Source organism: Cynocephalus volans, chromosome 4 (genome assembly GCF_027409185.1).
Source record: "Cynocephalus volans isolate mCynVol1 chromosome 4, mCynVol1.pri, whole genome shotgun sequence".
NCBI lineage: Eukaryota > Metazoa > Chordata > Mammalia > Dermoptera > Cynocephalidae > Cynocephalus > Cynocephalus volans.
The window spans coordinates 144,924,246-144,939,853 of NC_084463.1; the positions used below are offsets into that span (position 1 = coordinate 144,924,246).

The 15,608-nt window shown below is 42.6% G+C and overlaps 1 protein-coding gene across 7 annotated transcripts in view; it reads right to left on the minus strand.

Annotated features, from left to right (window-relative positions):
* Positions 1-15,608, minus strand: part of AMBRA1 (autophagy and beclin 1 regulator 1) — a 165,324-nt gene that overhangs the window by 16,230 nt on the left and 133,486 nt on the right. For all 7 annotated transcript variants that reach the window (XM_063094030.1, XM_063094035.1, XM_063094034.1 and 4 more), the window contains 2 exons: positions 14,844-14,998; positions 2,008-2,147 (listed from right to left, as the gene is read on the minus strand). In XM_063094030.1, the coding sequence (XP_062950100.1) occupies positions 2,008-2,147; positions 14,844-14,998 (295 nt within the window). The remainder of the gene's footprint in view (positions 1-2,007; positions 2,148-14,843; positions 14,999-15,608) is intronic.

The window sequence follows — 15,608 nt, forward strand, 5'->3', positions numbered from 1 at the left end:
CAACTCAACCCAACCCCAAAAACCAGGAGAAATAGCAACACCAACACAGCCTGGTCCATGATGGGACACTGTTTGAGGTGTCTAATGCTAGAGTGTCTTACTCAGGGAAGAGGCTTGAATTCCTGGTGGGTCAGAGAGTTCCCCAGGCAGCCCAAGAAGCCTTAAGCCTACTGAGAATCCGGGATGCTGAAGACGACATATGGGGAGAAAAGAGAGGCCAAAGCCAGCTTCATGTTTAGCTGAGGTATCTGTGGCTCACACCAAGGATGCAGGCCGGGGTTTCAAACATAAAAACCTTTGGGGGCCACAACAAACTGAGTGTAGAGATTCTGTATCTGTAAGAGCAGATCACGTTTGCTGGGGAGAGGGATGGGAGTACAGCTGGGACAAAGGTTAGTGGTGGCAGCCACAGACAAAACAACACTGCTTGAGGAAGGCAGTCTCAGAGAAATGAAAAGGAAGACCTGTAACTATAATGTTGCTAACAACAAAATTATGGCCCACAATTTTGTGCCAGTTTTGGAAAGGATGCCTATTAGATTTTTCTTATGAATTCCTAAGAAAAAAGGAAAAGATAAGACAATCAGCCTCAAGTGCTTTGCAGAAAAGAAATATTTCAGGACAGATGGATCCTGGGACTATGGACAGGACAGAGGGAAGGGCAGAAACTGACAGACCCAATAGCTGAGCTAACAGTGGCAGAATCGTGAAAGAGGCTGTGTTCTGGAAAGGCACAAAGAGATAGTGAAAGGCACTCTCTGGACACTCTGGAGAGAGTGAAAGATGCTCTCTGGAGCGAGCAGCTGGCAACACAAAGTAATCTCCCAGCTCCATGAGCAGCCTTACTAGGTCAGGTTTAGGCAGTAGCCTCTTTTTGGGAGGGGCTCCAACAACTCAAGATGGCATGCAAGAGTGCCCTTAGAACCAGGTTTTCTTTCTCCTGGACCACTGACCTAACTCAGATGACAAAGACTCAATCACCAGTCACTGTCCCAAATACATTCTCTAGGACAAACCAGCAAGGACCCTATCAAAAGACAATATGGACATTCCCAATAGCCATAGACCCTACTAGACTGGTCACACCATGCTCTGTGATCTGCACACCACTCTCAGGGAAGACTCTGCATCAAGTAAAGGATAGCATTAGGACTCCGTGGAGGCAGAAGTGGCATTTAGTCGGCTGGAACCCTGCAGCGTCCCACGCAGCAATCAGCCTGATCTGCAGTGAAGCACAGAGCTTCACACTCCCCACCTGACTGGGTCTGGAAATTGATGACAAACCTGACTGACTCTCAGGGTCTTGAGTGAAAGGATAGCCCGCGTAGACCTCCATCTTCAAAAAGCCAGAGGAAGGGGAAGGGGTGTCATCAGGACTTAAGACAAATATTTTGCTCCATGTCCCCTCCTACTCCCTACTTGAAGACCAGATAATAATTACTTCGATTTTTAAATTGAGCTTTCCAATCTGCCTTCACTATTATGAGCTAGATCTTCAAGCAGAAAGGAAAACCAGCAAGACACAGAGACAGGCTGTTAGAGATCAGTGGCTTGACAAATTAAGGTTTTAAACTCTATCTCCAGTTTTATTTCTTAAGTTAATGTCTGTGTCATTTACACAAAACCAAGACCACCTGTTGAATTTTTCAAACAGGGTTTAAAAGGAATCTTTGGTATCTAGGCTTTTGCCTGCAGGGAAACATTACTATCACTAGGAAACCAGAAAACAAGGGAAAACAAAGAAAAATTAAATACTGCCTTAGATTCAAGAAGACACAATCACTAAACCAGTCTTTTGATGATAACTGGAATGGTCAGCTAACCCCACCAGCCCCTGTGGGAACAGGGCCCTTTAAGGAGTGGTGCTGAGAATGAGGCAGGCTCTAGCAGGACTTAGGTTTCTCATCTGAAAGACCCTACCTAGCTGGCCAGATCCACAGGTGAATGCTGATTACTCCAGTCCTCAGACCAGATGACCCCCCGGCCCCCACTCCTTAAGCCACTCACTCTGGTCGGCAGATCACCAGGTCTCCTTTGTTGGTACCATAGGCCAGGCCGAGCCCTGGCTCAGGCAGCCAACGGGCAGAGTTGATGCTGACATGTCTCCGCTGGTCAGCAGGCATGGGGTAAAGGACGTTGAAAACTCTCTGGGTTGGGGAGAAAGAGGGAAGAAAAGAATGGGAGGAGAAACAATTTGTTACCAAGTATAACAAAATCCAGGGAGAAACAAATTAACCACAAGGAGGAAAGGAGATGGTTAGGCTAGGAACGGGATGACTCAAACTCATGTCTGAGAACTTGGGGCAGCAGGAAGGGATGGGACTCTCTTATTTTTGGTGAGAGCTAGGTCTCTTTCAAGAAACACTAGGGGCATACTTGATGTGCTCTTCTTAGAGCCTTTTAGCATTTCTGACTTCATTGCTTTTAAGTTATCTCCTTGGAAAGCCACACCCAGAGCCCACCACACCAGGAAGGACTGCCCATAACTTTCCTCTGACCAGACTAACCAGGGAGAGTCAACTTTGGCTGGTAGTCCTGTTACCATGGAAATCACAGTGCTCTCACAGCAATGGGGAATTGGAGGTGATAGGGGGGCGGGAGGGGGTGAGACATCAGAGAACATTCTTAATTCATCTAATTAAAAGCAATGTTAAAACTGCTATTGTTAAGGAAACCTAAAAGAGGGGAATCTTGAACACACAGGTACACAATTTCTTTTTAGATTATATAAATCATCATTAAATAGATCACTTTCCTGTCTCAGAGAGAAAGTTTTTTTTTTTTTTTTAAAGATGACCAGCAAGGAGATCTTAACCCTTGACTGGGTGTTGTCAGCACCACACTCTCCCAAGTGAGCTAACCAGCCATCCCTATATAGGGATCTGAACCCTTGGCCTTGGTGTTATCAGCACCACACTCTCCCGAGTGAGCCACGGGCCAGCCCCTGAAAGATTTTCCTTTCAACAGTCTTTCCAAGCTAATACTTTCTGAGGGGCAGCTTAGCTGTATCTAAGGTTTGGGCTGAAGGTGAAAGATGGCCTCAGAGTCTCTATGGCTACTGACCTACAAGATGTTTTCGCAGAAACAGTGGCAAGCTAATGGAAGAATGAAAGATGTGGACTCTAGAATTAGAAAGACTTGGATTTGAATCCTGATGCCACTGCCTAACAGCTTTCCTAAATCTTGGCTTAAAAAGAGCACGTACTTTCAAATAATAAGGGAGATAAAGAGAGATGATGTACATAAAATGTATGGAGGGCTGGCTGGTTAGCTCAGTCGGTTAGAAAACAGTGTTATAAAATGCCTGGCATGGTGCAAGCTCATAACTAGTAACTGCTGTTATTGTTGCCAGGAACCTGCATCTAGGGCTACAAAAAAGATCATTAGGGCCCATGAAAAGGAGAAGCTAAGAATCTATAAACTGGAGTTTTATTTCCTTTCTAGGTTCCCCAGCCTTTAATTTCTAAAATATGAACTTCATCTGCCTTTACCTGCCCCTGGGGTTGATGGAAGGAAAAAAAGTTAGAAAACAAATGAGTGTGATTCATGAAGTAGTATTCATAAAATGAATTTAGAGTGGTACAATAATAATTATTTTTCTGAATATCCCAATGAAAGACTGAATTTAAGAAAAAGAAAAATACTGAGCTTCAGCTAAGTAAGGGTCCACTACATTTATGCAAACCAAGTGACAAGAAGCCCTGAATTTGAAAACATGTGTTCATGTGTCTTGGGTATCTGTCTGATGCGCGCGCGCGCACACACACACACACACACTCTTTCTCTCTCTCTCTCTCTCTCGTATGAGAATTCGCTAGGTGTGTGGTGCTGAGAAACATGCCTGGGTAGCTAATGACATTCTTCCACAAGGACATTGCTATGGTCCTGAGATTAAATAGGCCTTTTACAAATAGGAAACTGACTCTGGTTTGAGACGTAAGACTGACTGCTCTGTGGTTGCTACATTAAGAGACTCCTGTGACTCAACTCCAAATGTAAGAATTAGCCACGCTCCTTAAATCTTTGGTCTAAGGAGACTATTAAAAGAGAGCCCAATGGAGTTTATGAATTTCTAGCCTAGATATCTAGAATGTGGTTGCTTGACTTTTGGAACATCTCCTCCTTGTACATACACAGTTGGCAGGAGCCTTGAGCACATTCATGGCTACTGCTTTCCACTCAACCTCAGCGGCTTATTATCCATGCAGATGGGAATACCACTCTTCACTTTGCACCTAATCAACACCTTTCCTTTAAACTAAGGGATGGGGTGTGATGCCTCTATTCTTTCTTAGTGTTTTTCACCTTCCTTGAAGACAGACAATATTTTCCATCCAAACTATTCAATACACGGTTAAATGCAACTTGGCATTTAACTTTTAACACCAAAAGGACAACGTGGTTGTGATCAGACAACTGTGGCTGGAATCACTTAATCTGTCTAATTTTCCTTCTCCCAAAGGTCAGATGGTGTGAGGAGGGTACACCCAGAATTAAGGAGGAATGAGGGTTAATTTTAACGGGTTGGATGAAGGCAGCCTTGGTTTTGGGCCTGTGGCAGCTCTATATGGGCCTCATAGCAGAATCTCCCCTAAAATCATGATTCATAATTGCAGGGATTGCAGAGAATGGGGTTGAAGGGCCAAAGAAAGCAGCCTTGCAAGGAGGATAATGAGGTTTTAGTAATCAGATGCTTACGGGTTGTGCTGAGTTTTTTGATGGGGGTCTCAAAGAAAAGAATAAAATAATTCTTTTCTAGAAATGTTCCAGACCGGGAAAGAAGCAAACAAGCCTCTCATATGTAATAAAGAGGGATTAACAAGCAAATGCTACCAATTTGCTTCTTAGTTTAGGAATTTGCTTTAGGGATGAAACCTTTAAGGGGCCAGTATAAAAGATGAACCCAGCTTAGGTGAGATGAGGCCACAGGGGATTGGAAAGAATTAAAGGTTCAGACCCCCAGACCTTGTTGGCCTTGCTAGCCAGTTCACAACTTCCACGGGTACAGGAGTCATGGGGGCAGCAATTTGTCCTCTGGCTCTGGCACCCCTCTCATGCCCAAGTCCTTAAACAGTGCTGAAAGGGCAGCTCTCAAGTGCCCATCTCCTTTAGTGTTTGGCTATTAGGATAAATCCCGCTTTGTGGCAGGAAGCCAGAAAATGCCACATGAAGATCAGCAGCCTCTAGGATTCCCGATAAGTGCCTGCTTGCTTATCACACTCTAATGTGGGAGTAGGGAGGAGGGAGATGAGGGCAAGAGGTACAGAGGAGGATGAGAACACAGAGGGTGCAGGATGGGTAGGAATCAGATTTATAGGTCCTGAGAGGTCAACTTGTCCAATCCTCATTTCACACATGCCTGAAGCTAAAGGACCCTTGAGCAATGAGAATCTGACCCATTTTGAAAAGCACCCAGAGATGTAGTTTCCACTCCTTTCCCTGGACAGAGTTGAGCAGTTTTCAGGATACCTCACTGAGGGGAAATACCTCTCACTATTAGTCAGCACTAGCAATAAGAAAACACTGGGCAACAAGTTTCCCAATACTGACAGGTGTTTAGGGAGCTCCAGCTATTCCCAGACCATTTATACTCCCAAAACATTTATGGTTTCAGCCATTAGTCTTTTCAACCCAAAGACTGGGTGAGCTGTGAGTCTCCTCCCAGATTTTGCTGGGGACTGGATCTATAAACCCAAATCTCATCAGTATTCACAAGAAAGAAGAACCAAGCCACTGTGAAGGATGGCTCTGGCCTTACTTAAAGGTACTCCAAATACATCTCAAGTGAAAGTTTCCTGAACACTAGTCAGGCGCCCTGAAGCTCTCTAGGGGATAGTAAGGACAAAGCTGGGTGGTCTGCCAAACCCTCCCCCCTCTTTTCTCTGACAAAGCGACATCTCATGAAGCCATCACACCAAACACTTCATTAAATTGGAGGAGGATTATCAGGTCCTAAGGACACTGCAAGGCTGGACACAAAACCCAGTTGCTGATTCGTGTTTGAAGAGTCCTGGTTTCACCTGTGTCAGCTGGAGCTATTCCCTGGTATATGACAAATGCTGACAGCACCCTCGCCCTCCCCAAAGTAGATTGTTCTTGTTTCTGTTTAACATCTATGAAGGGAATTAGAATCAATATGCTAGAAGGAACAAATTCCTTGGAGTCAGTGCAGTCTCAACACGTCAACAGGGAATGAGGTCGCCAAGATCTTTATGGTTCCAAGGCGGTAGGAGAAGATAATGATTCCTCCACTTCTGGGATCCAAGAGATAATCGCTGGTATTGCTTCCCTTTCCATCCCTCAAACACTAATAGGAAGTAGGAGCAAAAGAAAAGAGTTCCCAGATCAAAACTAAAGGGGTCTTGTGTCTTGTTCAAAGCTAGACAGAAAAAGAATGAGAGAAAGTCAGAGGAGGTCAGTGGGAAACCTTCCTCTCCACCCTTCTAAAATTCAGAGGAAAAATGTACTGCAGCCTCAACAAGATGCTTTCTTTTCTACTGCATGCCAAAAAAACTCAGACCATAAGCCCAAGTAGCAAACGGTACTGCTCAGATCATCCCAAATAAGATGCCAAAAGAAAAAACTTTGTGGTTATTTTGTTTACATTTGGGGATCTCTGTAAAGCTGGAACCTTGCAGTGGTGGCAAGAGGTCAAGTGCAGTTGGCAGATCTCCTTTATTTTAACCAAGACAATGGAAGCTGGTAGGAAGAAGGGGATAACTGGAAACTGAGGCTGGAAGGGCCATGGGAAAAGGTGCAAGGTGGAAGCTAAGGGGGCTTTGAGGAAGAAATGAACTGCGTGGAGGATAAATAATGGGAATTAAGGGAAGCTTTAAGCTTTTAGAGACGGTTAGTAAAAGAGAATCAACTCTCTCAGAAGACAGAAAAAAGTCAGTGGAAAGCAGATGCTAAGAGACAGCTGACCTTTCCATTGGAAATGGATGGCTACACATCTCGTCAGGCTGAGAAATGCACCCATCCCAGAGCAGGCAGTGGGAGAGACACCACGGCCATCTTTTCTTCCATTTGAGCTGTTGATCTGCTTAGATTCATGAATTATTAGTTTCTTCATCTCGAAGAAAATTTGTTTTCTACAAGTTTTAATTTCTTTCACTGTCTCCAAGCCTTCCTTATATTCATTCTACTTTGGGGTTTAGAATTCCAAAGAATGTTAATGCAATTTTTAAAGTGGTTATTTTAAAATAAGAATCAGAATACAAAGTAACCTAATTCCCCCCTTTCATTCGGTTGAAGCAGGAACAAATCTGCCTAGATCACACTTGTCCAAACCAAAGCTCTCCCAGCAGAAAAGAAGAGCAAATAGCTTCTTTTATTAACTTGTTGGAATTTGTTGCCCTTTGTTGCTATTGACAATGTGCTGCCTTAAAGTCATTTCTAGCCAACCTCCTGTGATTTGTTGAAACCTGTAAACTCTGTCTTACCCATTTTTTCCCCAAAGAGATCCAAGGACATTCAGAAGACAAGTATTTTATTTTACAATGGCCTGATGCTTTCCAAAGACCATCTCTGGCCATTAGGATCAAAGCACAGAGATTACTTCAGCTGTGGGATCTTCTTCTGTGCTAAATGAAATACTGAGGCACTCACTGCTCCTGGAACTCCCAGAAATTAAAATAATTACTTCCTCCTGTTCCCAAATTTCTGAGCATAACACAAGTTCTTGAACTTCTTCAGCTTTCTAAATCTCAAAGGAAATGGCCTGAGTAGTTATAAGAGAGTCTTCCTATATATAAGAAGTCTTCAAAAAGTTCATGGAGTGTTGTAACACCAAGGTCAAGCCGCCCCAAAACAAACAACAAAAGTTCATGGAAAGATCTGCATTATCTTTTTTTAATTCTATTTTCCCACAAACTTTCTGAAATACCCTCGTATTTTGCTTGACCCATATGTTTTTAGAAGAAAGTAATTATCTGTTTAGGACAGGGGTTACATTAAATACTTTCAGCTTTTACAAATGTAAGAATTGGTTTTCCTACCAATTCCTGAAAAAACAATGTTTTGCCTTTTACTTTTGAAACTAGGTACCGGGAGCCTCTCACCATGTCTCAGGGTTGGGACCAGAAGCCTGAGAAACTCACTGATATTGGGTAGAATTGTGGAAATGGGTAAGACATCCCCTATTTTCAGAAGGATTAGCTCACCTGTACCTCTGTTCAATTACAGTGTATTGAGTAATGTGCTAGGCACATTGGTGATGGTGGCGGCGAGCAGGGTGTATGTGCGTGTACCTGCAGGGAAGCACACGGCCCACAAGACTTCAAAGTAATACACATTCATGAAACAAATGCTCAGTTCTCCTCTGTGCCAAGCACAGTGAAGGCTGGGGGAACAGCAGTGAAAAGACCAGTCAGGAATCTAGGCATTTAACAGGGAAGCACCATGAGAGCAGGGAACAGGTCTTTTTTATTTGGTGACTGGCCAGTATGAGGATCCAAACCCTCTGACCTTGGTGTTATAAAACTTATAGAACTATGCTCTAAACAATGGAGCCAACTGGCCAGCTGTTCAGGTCCATTTTGTTCATTGCTGCATTCACAGGCCAATGGTAGGGGCTCAATAAAATTTTCTCCAGTGAAAAAAATAAAATGTAGGAGGCCAAAGAAGAAAGAAATTGTCAGAGTTGAATGAATCTGTCATGGAAAAATTCACCTAAACTAATGGCTTTGACTGCAGTTCTAATGTTATTTTTAATGTTTTATCTTGCCCCCTCCCTTCTCTGACAAATTGCATCAGAGACACCTCTGACTTCTCCCATACCCCGTACCCCTTTCATACAATGTTCTGAAGAAAGGAACTTTTTTTTTTTTGAGAATAAATGCTTTGTACCACATCTCAGAAGTCAACTTTAAGATAATTGCAGCAGAAGCAGCTTTTAATCGACTGACAGGCAGCTTTAAGGAAATTAATGAGGACAAAATCTTAGGAAGGAGTAAATCATTTCTGACAACAAAGCCGTCTCTCTTTTATCCCAATCTCCCCTTGAAGAAATAGTACCCTTCCAAGACACAAAAATAAAACATCTTTATTTTTGGTATGTGCCACCCCCAAGGCCAGAAAAGATTGAGAAGAGGCTCAGTTCCCTTAGATTTCTGGAGACTACTCTGGATTAAACTACAGTTCTGGGTCACTTTTGAAACTCAAAACTTTAGAACCTAGGAAAGTACAGATGATTAGGGTTTTATCACAGGCTCAATTCAAGGGCTGGGAGGGAGGCAGTCATAGTGAAGATTACATAGTGAAGAATAAAACTAGGACAGGTCCAAGAGAGTTACAACTGTGGTTCTGACCAAGTTGAGCACTCTGGATGCCAGGCCTTTCCTACGGTTCATTTTAATGAACTTATAATAATAATGATCACCTATCACTTGGCTCTGTGACGATGGCTGTGAAATGGTATAAAAGAAAGCAAGCCAACTAATGTTTCTTTATAGCCAAGATGACACTAAGATAACCATTAATGGGTTTCATATCAGACATCTCCCATCCAAGGATGGGAATGAGTTGAATGTTGAGAAAAGGAACTGAAGAAATGTCCTTCAGATAAGGAAGGACCTGGAGAAAAAGAGATATTGCTGCTCACTCTTTAAGCCATCTCTGTATTCTAGCACATGGGCAAACAGGCATGAGCTTCCAGGTAGGAATTTTAATCAGAATTGGAAAAAGGCTTCACAGCATTAGTCCTTAAGTTCCTCAAGGTACCATCTCTAGGATGCTAGCATTATCCTGAAAAGCACAGGGCAAGAGGTTTTCATCAGTTTATCAACTGCCTGGAAATATCTGAAAGATGTGGTTAATAGGAGCCCATGGAAATAAACCAGACGATGTTTCAGAGACAGTAAGAGGGTGAGAACAAAGCGAGAGGATAAAGCTATATTGATACCTGACATCTAACTGGAATCCCTACACAGTCAGTGGTTGATTCTCAACCTTAATTTAGTGTGCAGAGTCACCTGGAAGGCTTGTTAAAACATGCATGGCTGGGCCCCAACCCCAGAGTTTCTGATTCGCAGGTCTGAAGCAAGGCTAAGAATAAGCATTTCTAATATGTTCCCTAGTAATGCTAATGTGGTCCCCAGGGACTACACATTGAGAACTAAAGCTCAGCCAGCTTTGGATGGGTTGTGGGTCTGTAAAAAATGGCAACATATCTGCTTTCCTTCTCTGCTGCCTAAGACCTGTTGAGTATGGAGGGGATATGCACTGCTGGAGCTCTAGAGGGAGGTATATACAGGACAGCCCACCACTGAACAGCAGAACTCTTAGGGTCAAGAAGGGAAGAGAGTAGAAGGGAAAGAGAAAAGGGGAGAGGAAGAAGGAGAGAGAGAGATGTTCTCTTTCTAACATATCCTCCAAACTATCTATCTGTCTGGGTAACAGTCACTCAACCCTTGAATACAGTTTTACCACATAGCCACAAAGAAAAAGCTTTCAATAAAATTGGCCCTTTACATATTTGAGGCTTTGCCTTAGAGTATACTGCTGTTCCACAGAAAAAGGGGAGCTAAACTGCTTTCTGTCCTAGAGCTTCTTCCCCCATCCAAGTCAAATGAAGCTGTTCTTGTCCATCACTTCTGTCAATAAAATGACCAGAGAGAAAAGCAAACCTGCACCAGAGAGACTCAAGTTCCTAGTGCCCCTAGGATCTGCAGGATTATGCACTGAGGATCCTTTTCAGTTCTTACTAAACTACTTATATGTCTACAATCTCCACCTGTATGGAGGGGTGGGGGGGAGGTGTCTATGTATGCATCTGGGAGAAAGAGTATACACATGGTAATTCCTGTGCTGAAAGCACTACTCCTATTCTTGCTTTCTAGCTCAAAATGCCCTAGCATCACCCCTATGTCCCTGAATCTCACTGCCCCAGTTGCTGATTTTTGCACCAATTCCTAGGTAACAGGACACACTTACTGTGATACAAACTGGAAGAACAGTTTGGTATATGACTTTCTGGTTTTATTAGTAATTTTGCATTTTTGTTATTATGCTCTCACTTGGTTCAACCAAAGTCATTATAATATGCAAGTTGCCACTATGTTAGAAAATTAATTGCTGTTTTCTGTTACAATATTGTGACTCGTTCCAATTAGAAAATGAAAGCCAAGAGGGAACACAGGCAGTTTAGTGTTTTGAGAATTCAGTACAACTTTAGCCCAGCAGTCTCTAAAAGCCTAACTTAAAAACAAAACAAATTAACAAAAAGTCCTTGCTGGCTCAAGTGAAAGGGAGTCAGACAGAAAATAAGACTCTGAGTTAGAGAGAGCAGCATATCCAGTTTGCAGGCATCTCAAATGGACAGAGGGAAGGAAGAGATGAAATGTACATCCAGTCTTATTTTTCCTAATTTGCCAATCATAAAATTGGGAGGACTAAGGCTGGCCTTAGTAATCAAAGAAGGGAAAAATCAAAAGGACCTTAGATTCTAGAAATAAGTACAAAAATTAAAATGACTCAACATGGGGAAGAAAAGACTCCTGCACATATAGACTTCAAGGGAGAAACCTGGAAAACAGCAACAGCTGAGAAAAAATGGAAGGTGAAGTGCAGACAGCCAAAAAGCTGTTTGGTAGGAAACAGAAAACACCATCACTATGCCTGCAATAAAATTAGCAAAAGATCAAAGCACCACACATAAAACCACCATGGCAAGTAAACCTGAGACCCAGTCACTGCCTTGTTGAGGCTGAGGGCAGTAACCTAAAATAAAGGAAAGTAGATATTAAGAACAGCAGTTCTCAAACTCAAGTGTGTATCAGAATCATCTGGAAAGCTTGTTTTAACAACACAGTTACTGGGTCCCTTCAGCACCCATTCTTATTCTGACTTTAGGTCTGAAGTGGACCTGTATTTTAACCAGAACCCCGTGTAGTTCTAAGGCAGGTTGTACAAGGACCACAATTTGAGAAGCACTGATCCAGAGGTCTGAAGAACTCTTTAGAATAAGTGTGCCAAGGCTAATAGCAATTAGCAATTCATTTTCAGAAAAGTTTTCACATTGGATTGCATAAGAGATCATCTCTTGGGGAGAGATGCCACTTTGTGAGAATTTAAAATAAATCAGTGCTCTGGAGGATGGTCTCCTGGGAATGCCTGTTGGCCCAACAAGTTCACCTCTCTGAACATTACCACAGTGATTTCCAAGAGGTAACACCAAAGAGAAGGAGAATTCTGGGTAGAGAAGCATCAGGACAGGCCCATTATCCACAAAAGCATTCCTTCTAGACCAAAACTTGACATTACAGATGGAGACACCCACCTATGCAAAGAGGGAGATGCTCTCCTGTCCCATTAAACCCTCACTCCCTGTTCTTAGACAAAAATTCACTTCTTGCCTTAAATGGTACAGCACACCTATCCAAAAAAGCTGGTGTCTTCCCTTCCACCAATGACTGAATTCAGGCACATTTGCTGAGAGTTTTGGTACGTTTGGATGTAAGAGGCAACCAAGACCTGGAAAACCAGAAACCTTTCATTAGTATGGGGGTTTAAAGGCAGACTGAGTGGACACTAGGCTGAGCAAAATCTTGTTGAGATACCTTGATTCTGTCTCTTGGGTGAGAGAAACACTTCCCAAATGGGAATTTTCTAGATATTTCAGCTCCCTCTACTAGTGGCAGATGGTACCTATTAAGAATCAAAAAAGCCTCATTGGGAGGCCTCAGAAATAGCTCTTGTCATGAGGCATGCAGCAGTTGGCGCGTTGCCTTGAGCCCCTTAGCAGGACAGCAACGGACTAATTGGATTACCACATCTCCCCAGCAGAATTCTCCAACTGCAGTCCCTGAGCTGCCAGCCCCATGTGTGACAACAGATCCTAGCATCTTGGCTTCCACTTTGTAGCTGTCTGCCTTTAGCCAGATGTTTCTGGCTACTTATGGAAAAGAGGAACCTTGCTAGGATGGAGGACTGGCAGCTGTGCCCAGGAGTTGGGCAAGAGCCCTGGCTTCTGAAAGAGGCTAGAGATATCCATTAGCATTACTGAAATCAAATCCTGTCTCTTAATGATTATAAACAATTATTCCACAATTAAGCAGGAAGGGTTAGAAGAACAGCTGTTGGGATCAAGATTTTAGGTGGTGAAAACCAGACACCAGGTACTTATACCATCCAAGTCTCCTTACGATAAGCAAAAGAAAAATATTTAAACTAAAACTCAACTTCCATCCTCAAATATCTAGATAAGAAAATAGGCTTGATGAACTTCCTACAGTCTTTTCCTGTTCACCCAGTGTCAAATATTGCCAGAGTCATATGGAATTCAAGAATCAGAACTTTCCTGTCACCGTGATGTCAAGAGCAAAAAATGCCTTGTTTCTGCCCCATCAGAGGCTTGGTGGGACATGATGTCACCCATCATTGGTTCTGCTAGTTATCACCTAGAAGTGATAAGGAGGATACTTTTCATAAAATTCTCTTTCGTTCATTCAGTTTTTACTAAATTCAGGTTCCCTATTAGGTACTTGGACTTTATAAAGATAAAATAGATGTGGTATTTGCTCTCAAGGAGCTCACAGTTCAGGAGAGGAGAACGGCATGAGAACAAACAACTGCAGTTTGGTGTGAGAAATATTAACACAAGAGTGTGTTGTAGGTACAGCGGTGGCACAAGGAGGGAATGATCAATTATGTTAAGGAAGATGCCACAGAAAGGGAAGAGCTTTCATGCAGTTGGAGATGCTGACAGGAGGGCATCCCTGATAAAGGTACCCTGGTAAGAAGATGCATTATCAAATTCAAAGAGCTTGGAAAGTGGTTCAGTATAGTAGGATAGAGGATATCTGTAGGAGACAGGAGGAAGAGGAGGCTGAAGAAGGAAGGACCACACCCAGCCACCCACTTTCCATCACTTGGTATATATTGGGTCCTACCTCTAGTTTTTTCTTTAAAACAAATGCTTCCCATTCCAGGCAGCATTCAACAAGTATCTACATATGTAGCACTAAATGAGGGACCCTGGAGGATATGCCCCTAAGGAACTTACACTGAACCTAATTGGGTGGATTAAACATACATACTATATAACTCAAGAAAATATACCAACAAGTGCATCACACTGTAAGTGGCACAGAATACACAAAGTACTAAGGGAATTCACAGGTTCTTAGCTTGAGACAGAACTTAAATACTATCTAATTATAGAACTGTTCAAATGCTCGACTCCCCTTGCCAAAAACCTGGCCAAATGAGCCCTCATGGGATGTGGGAAACTCAATCAGGCACACTATTCTGGTTGAGTGCAAAAAGCCACTACCCATATAATGTCCAGAAGGCTTTTCTGGCAGTACAAGAGAGGCGTACCTCTGATAAGAGAGGATCCTAAACAGGACCTTTTCTCCACTGCTGAAAATGGATGGGACAACTCAGAACACAGCAGCTGCCTACAGTCCTCATCTTCCATCATGACTATAACCCACAAAAGACAACATTTCATGGTATACTATTACTTTTCATAGCTTGCTTCCTCAAAAAAAAAAAAAGTTTAAATAAAAATAGATATTTCATTGTATCCTTGATGTATCTCCAGACTAAAAGTTTCATATTGAGGTAAGGAAGTATTCAATTTATTCTTTACCTGAAGATACTTTCAGGCCTCTGGGGAACTCAGTTCATAATCCAGAGTGTGAGAAAGTCTCTGCCTTTTAATAGTCCAGAGCTTGCAAAAGTAAGCCTGCTAGTCATGGATAGGTGGACTGGAGCCCTTTCTCATTCCTTGTGACTAGGATAGCTCTGGTCCTGACCAGGAGGTCACACTATTGTCCTTCATTGTCCTGCCAAGACTAGGAGAGCTGCCATATAGTAGGGGCACAAGCAATGGCACTCACCCTCATGGAGGTCTCACCACCATGGGCCTGTTGCAGCCTGAAGACCTGGGCCACCATGTGCTCTGTGGAGGGGTGCAGCAGGATCCTTCGTGAAGCCAAGCCCACCATTACATATCGGCCCATTGGGGACAGGCTCACTGAAATGGCATTGGGACCTGAAGGCCAAGAGAACAGAGAGACATTTCCCAGAAGACAACTTTCACTCTTAGTCTTTTCTTCAATCTTCATATTTATTTGGTCATCCTGGGGGGTTATCTCATAGGATTGTAGTGAAGAGTATAATGAGAAGGCATGTATATGTTGAGTAGTGTGTTCAACATACAGAAAGTACTTAATAAATATTAACCATTGTTATTATATAACCACCTTTTAAAAAAATTGGTATCACTGTAAATACCATTTTGAAATCTACTTTTTTCACTTAATACATTTTGAACATTTTTCCATCACTAAATATTATTCTGAAAGAGCATTTTAAAGGCCAATTGAATTCTATCCTACCACTGCACCATTTATTTAAGCAACCCTTTAACTTGTAAAGCAACAAAAACACTGCTGTGAACATACCTGTATGTAAATCTTTGTATAGTTTTCTGGGATTGCTGGATCAAAGAGCACACACATTTTGTGGGGGCTTTTAATGTAAAATGCCAAACTGTCTAACAGTGTATGTGTGTATTCAGTTTCCCAAGCCACGACTAAAAGGCTCCTCCTTTATTCCTGGCCATCATAACAGGAGCATGCCAGTGATGTTACTGTAGCAAG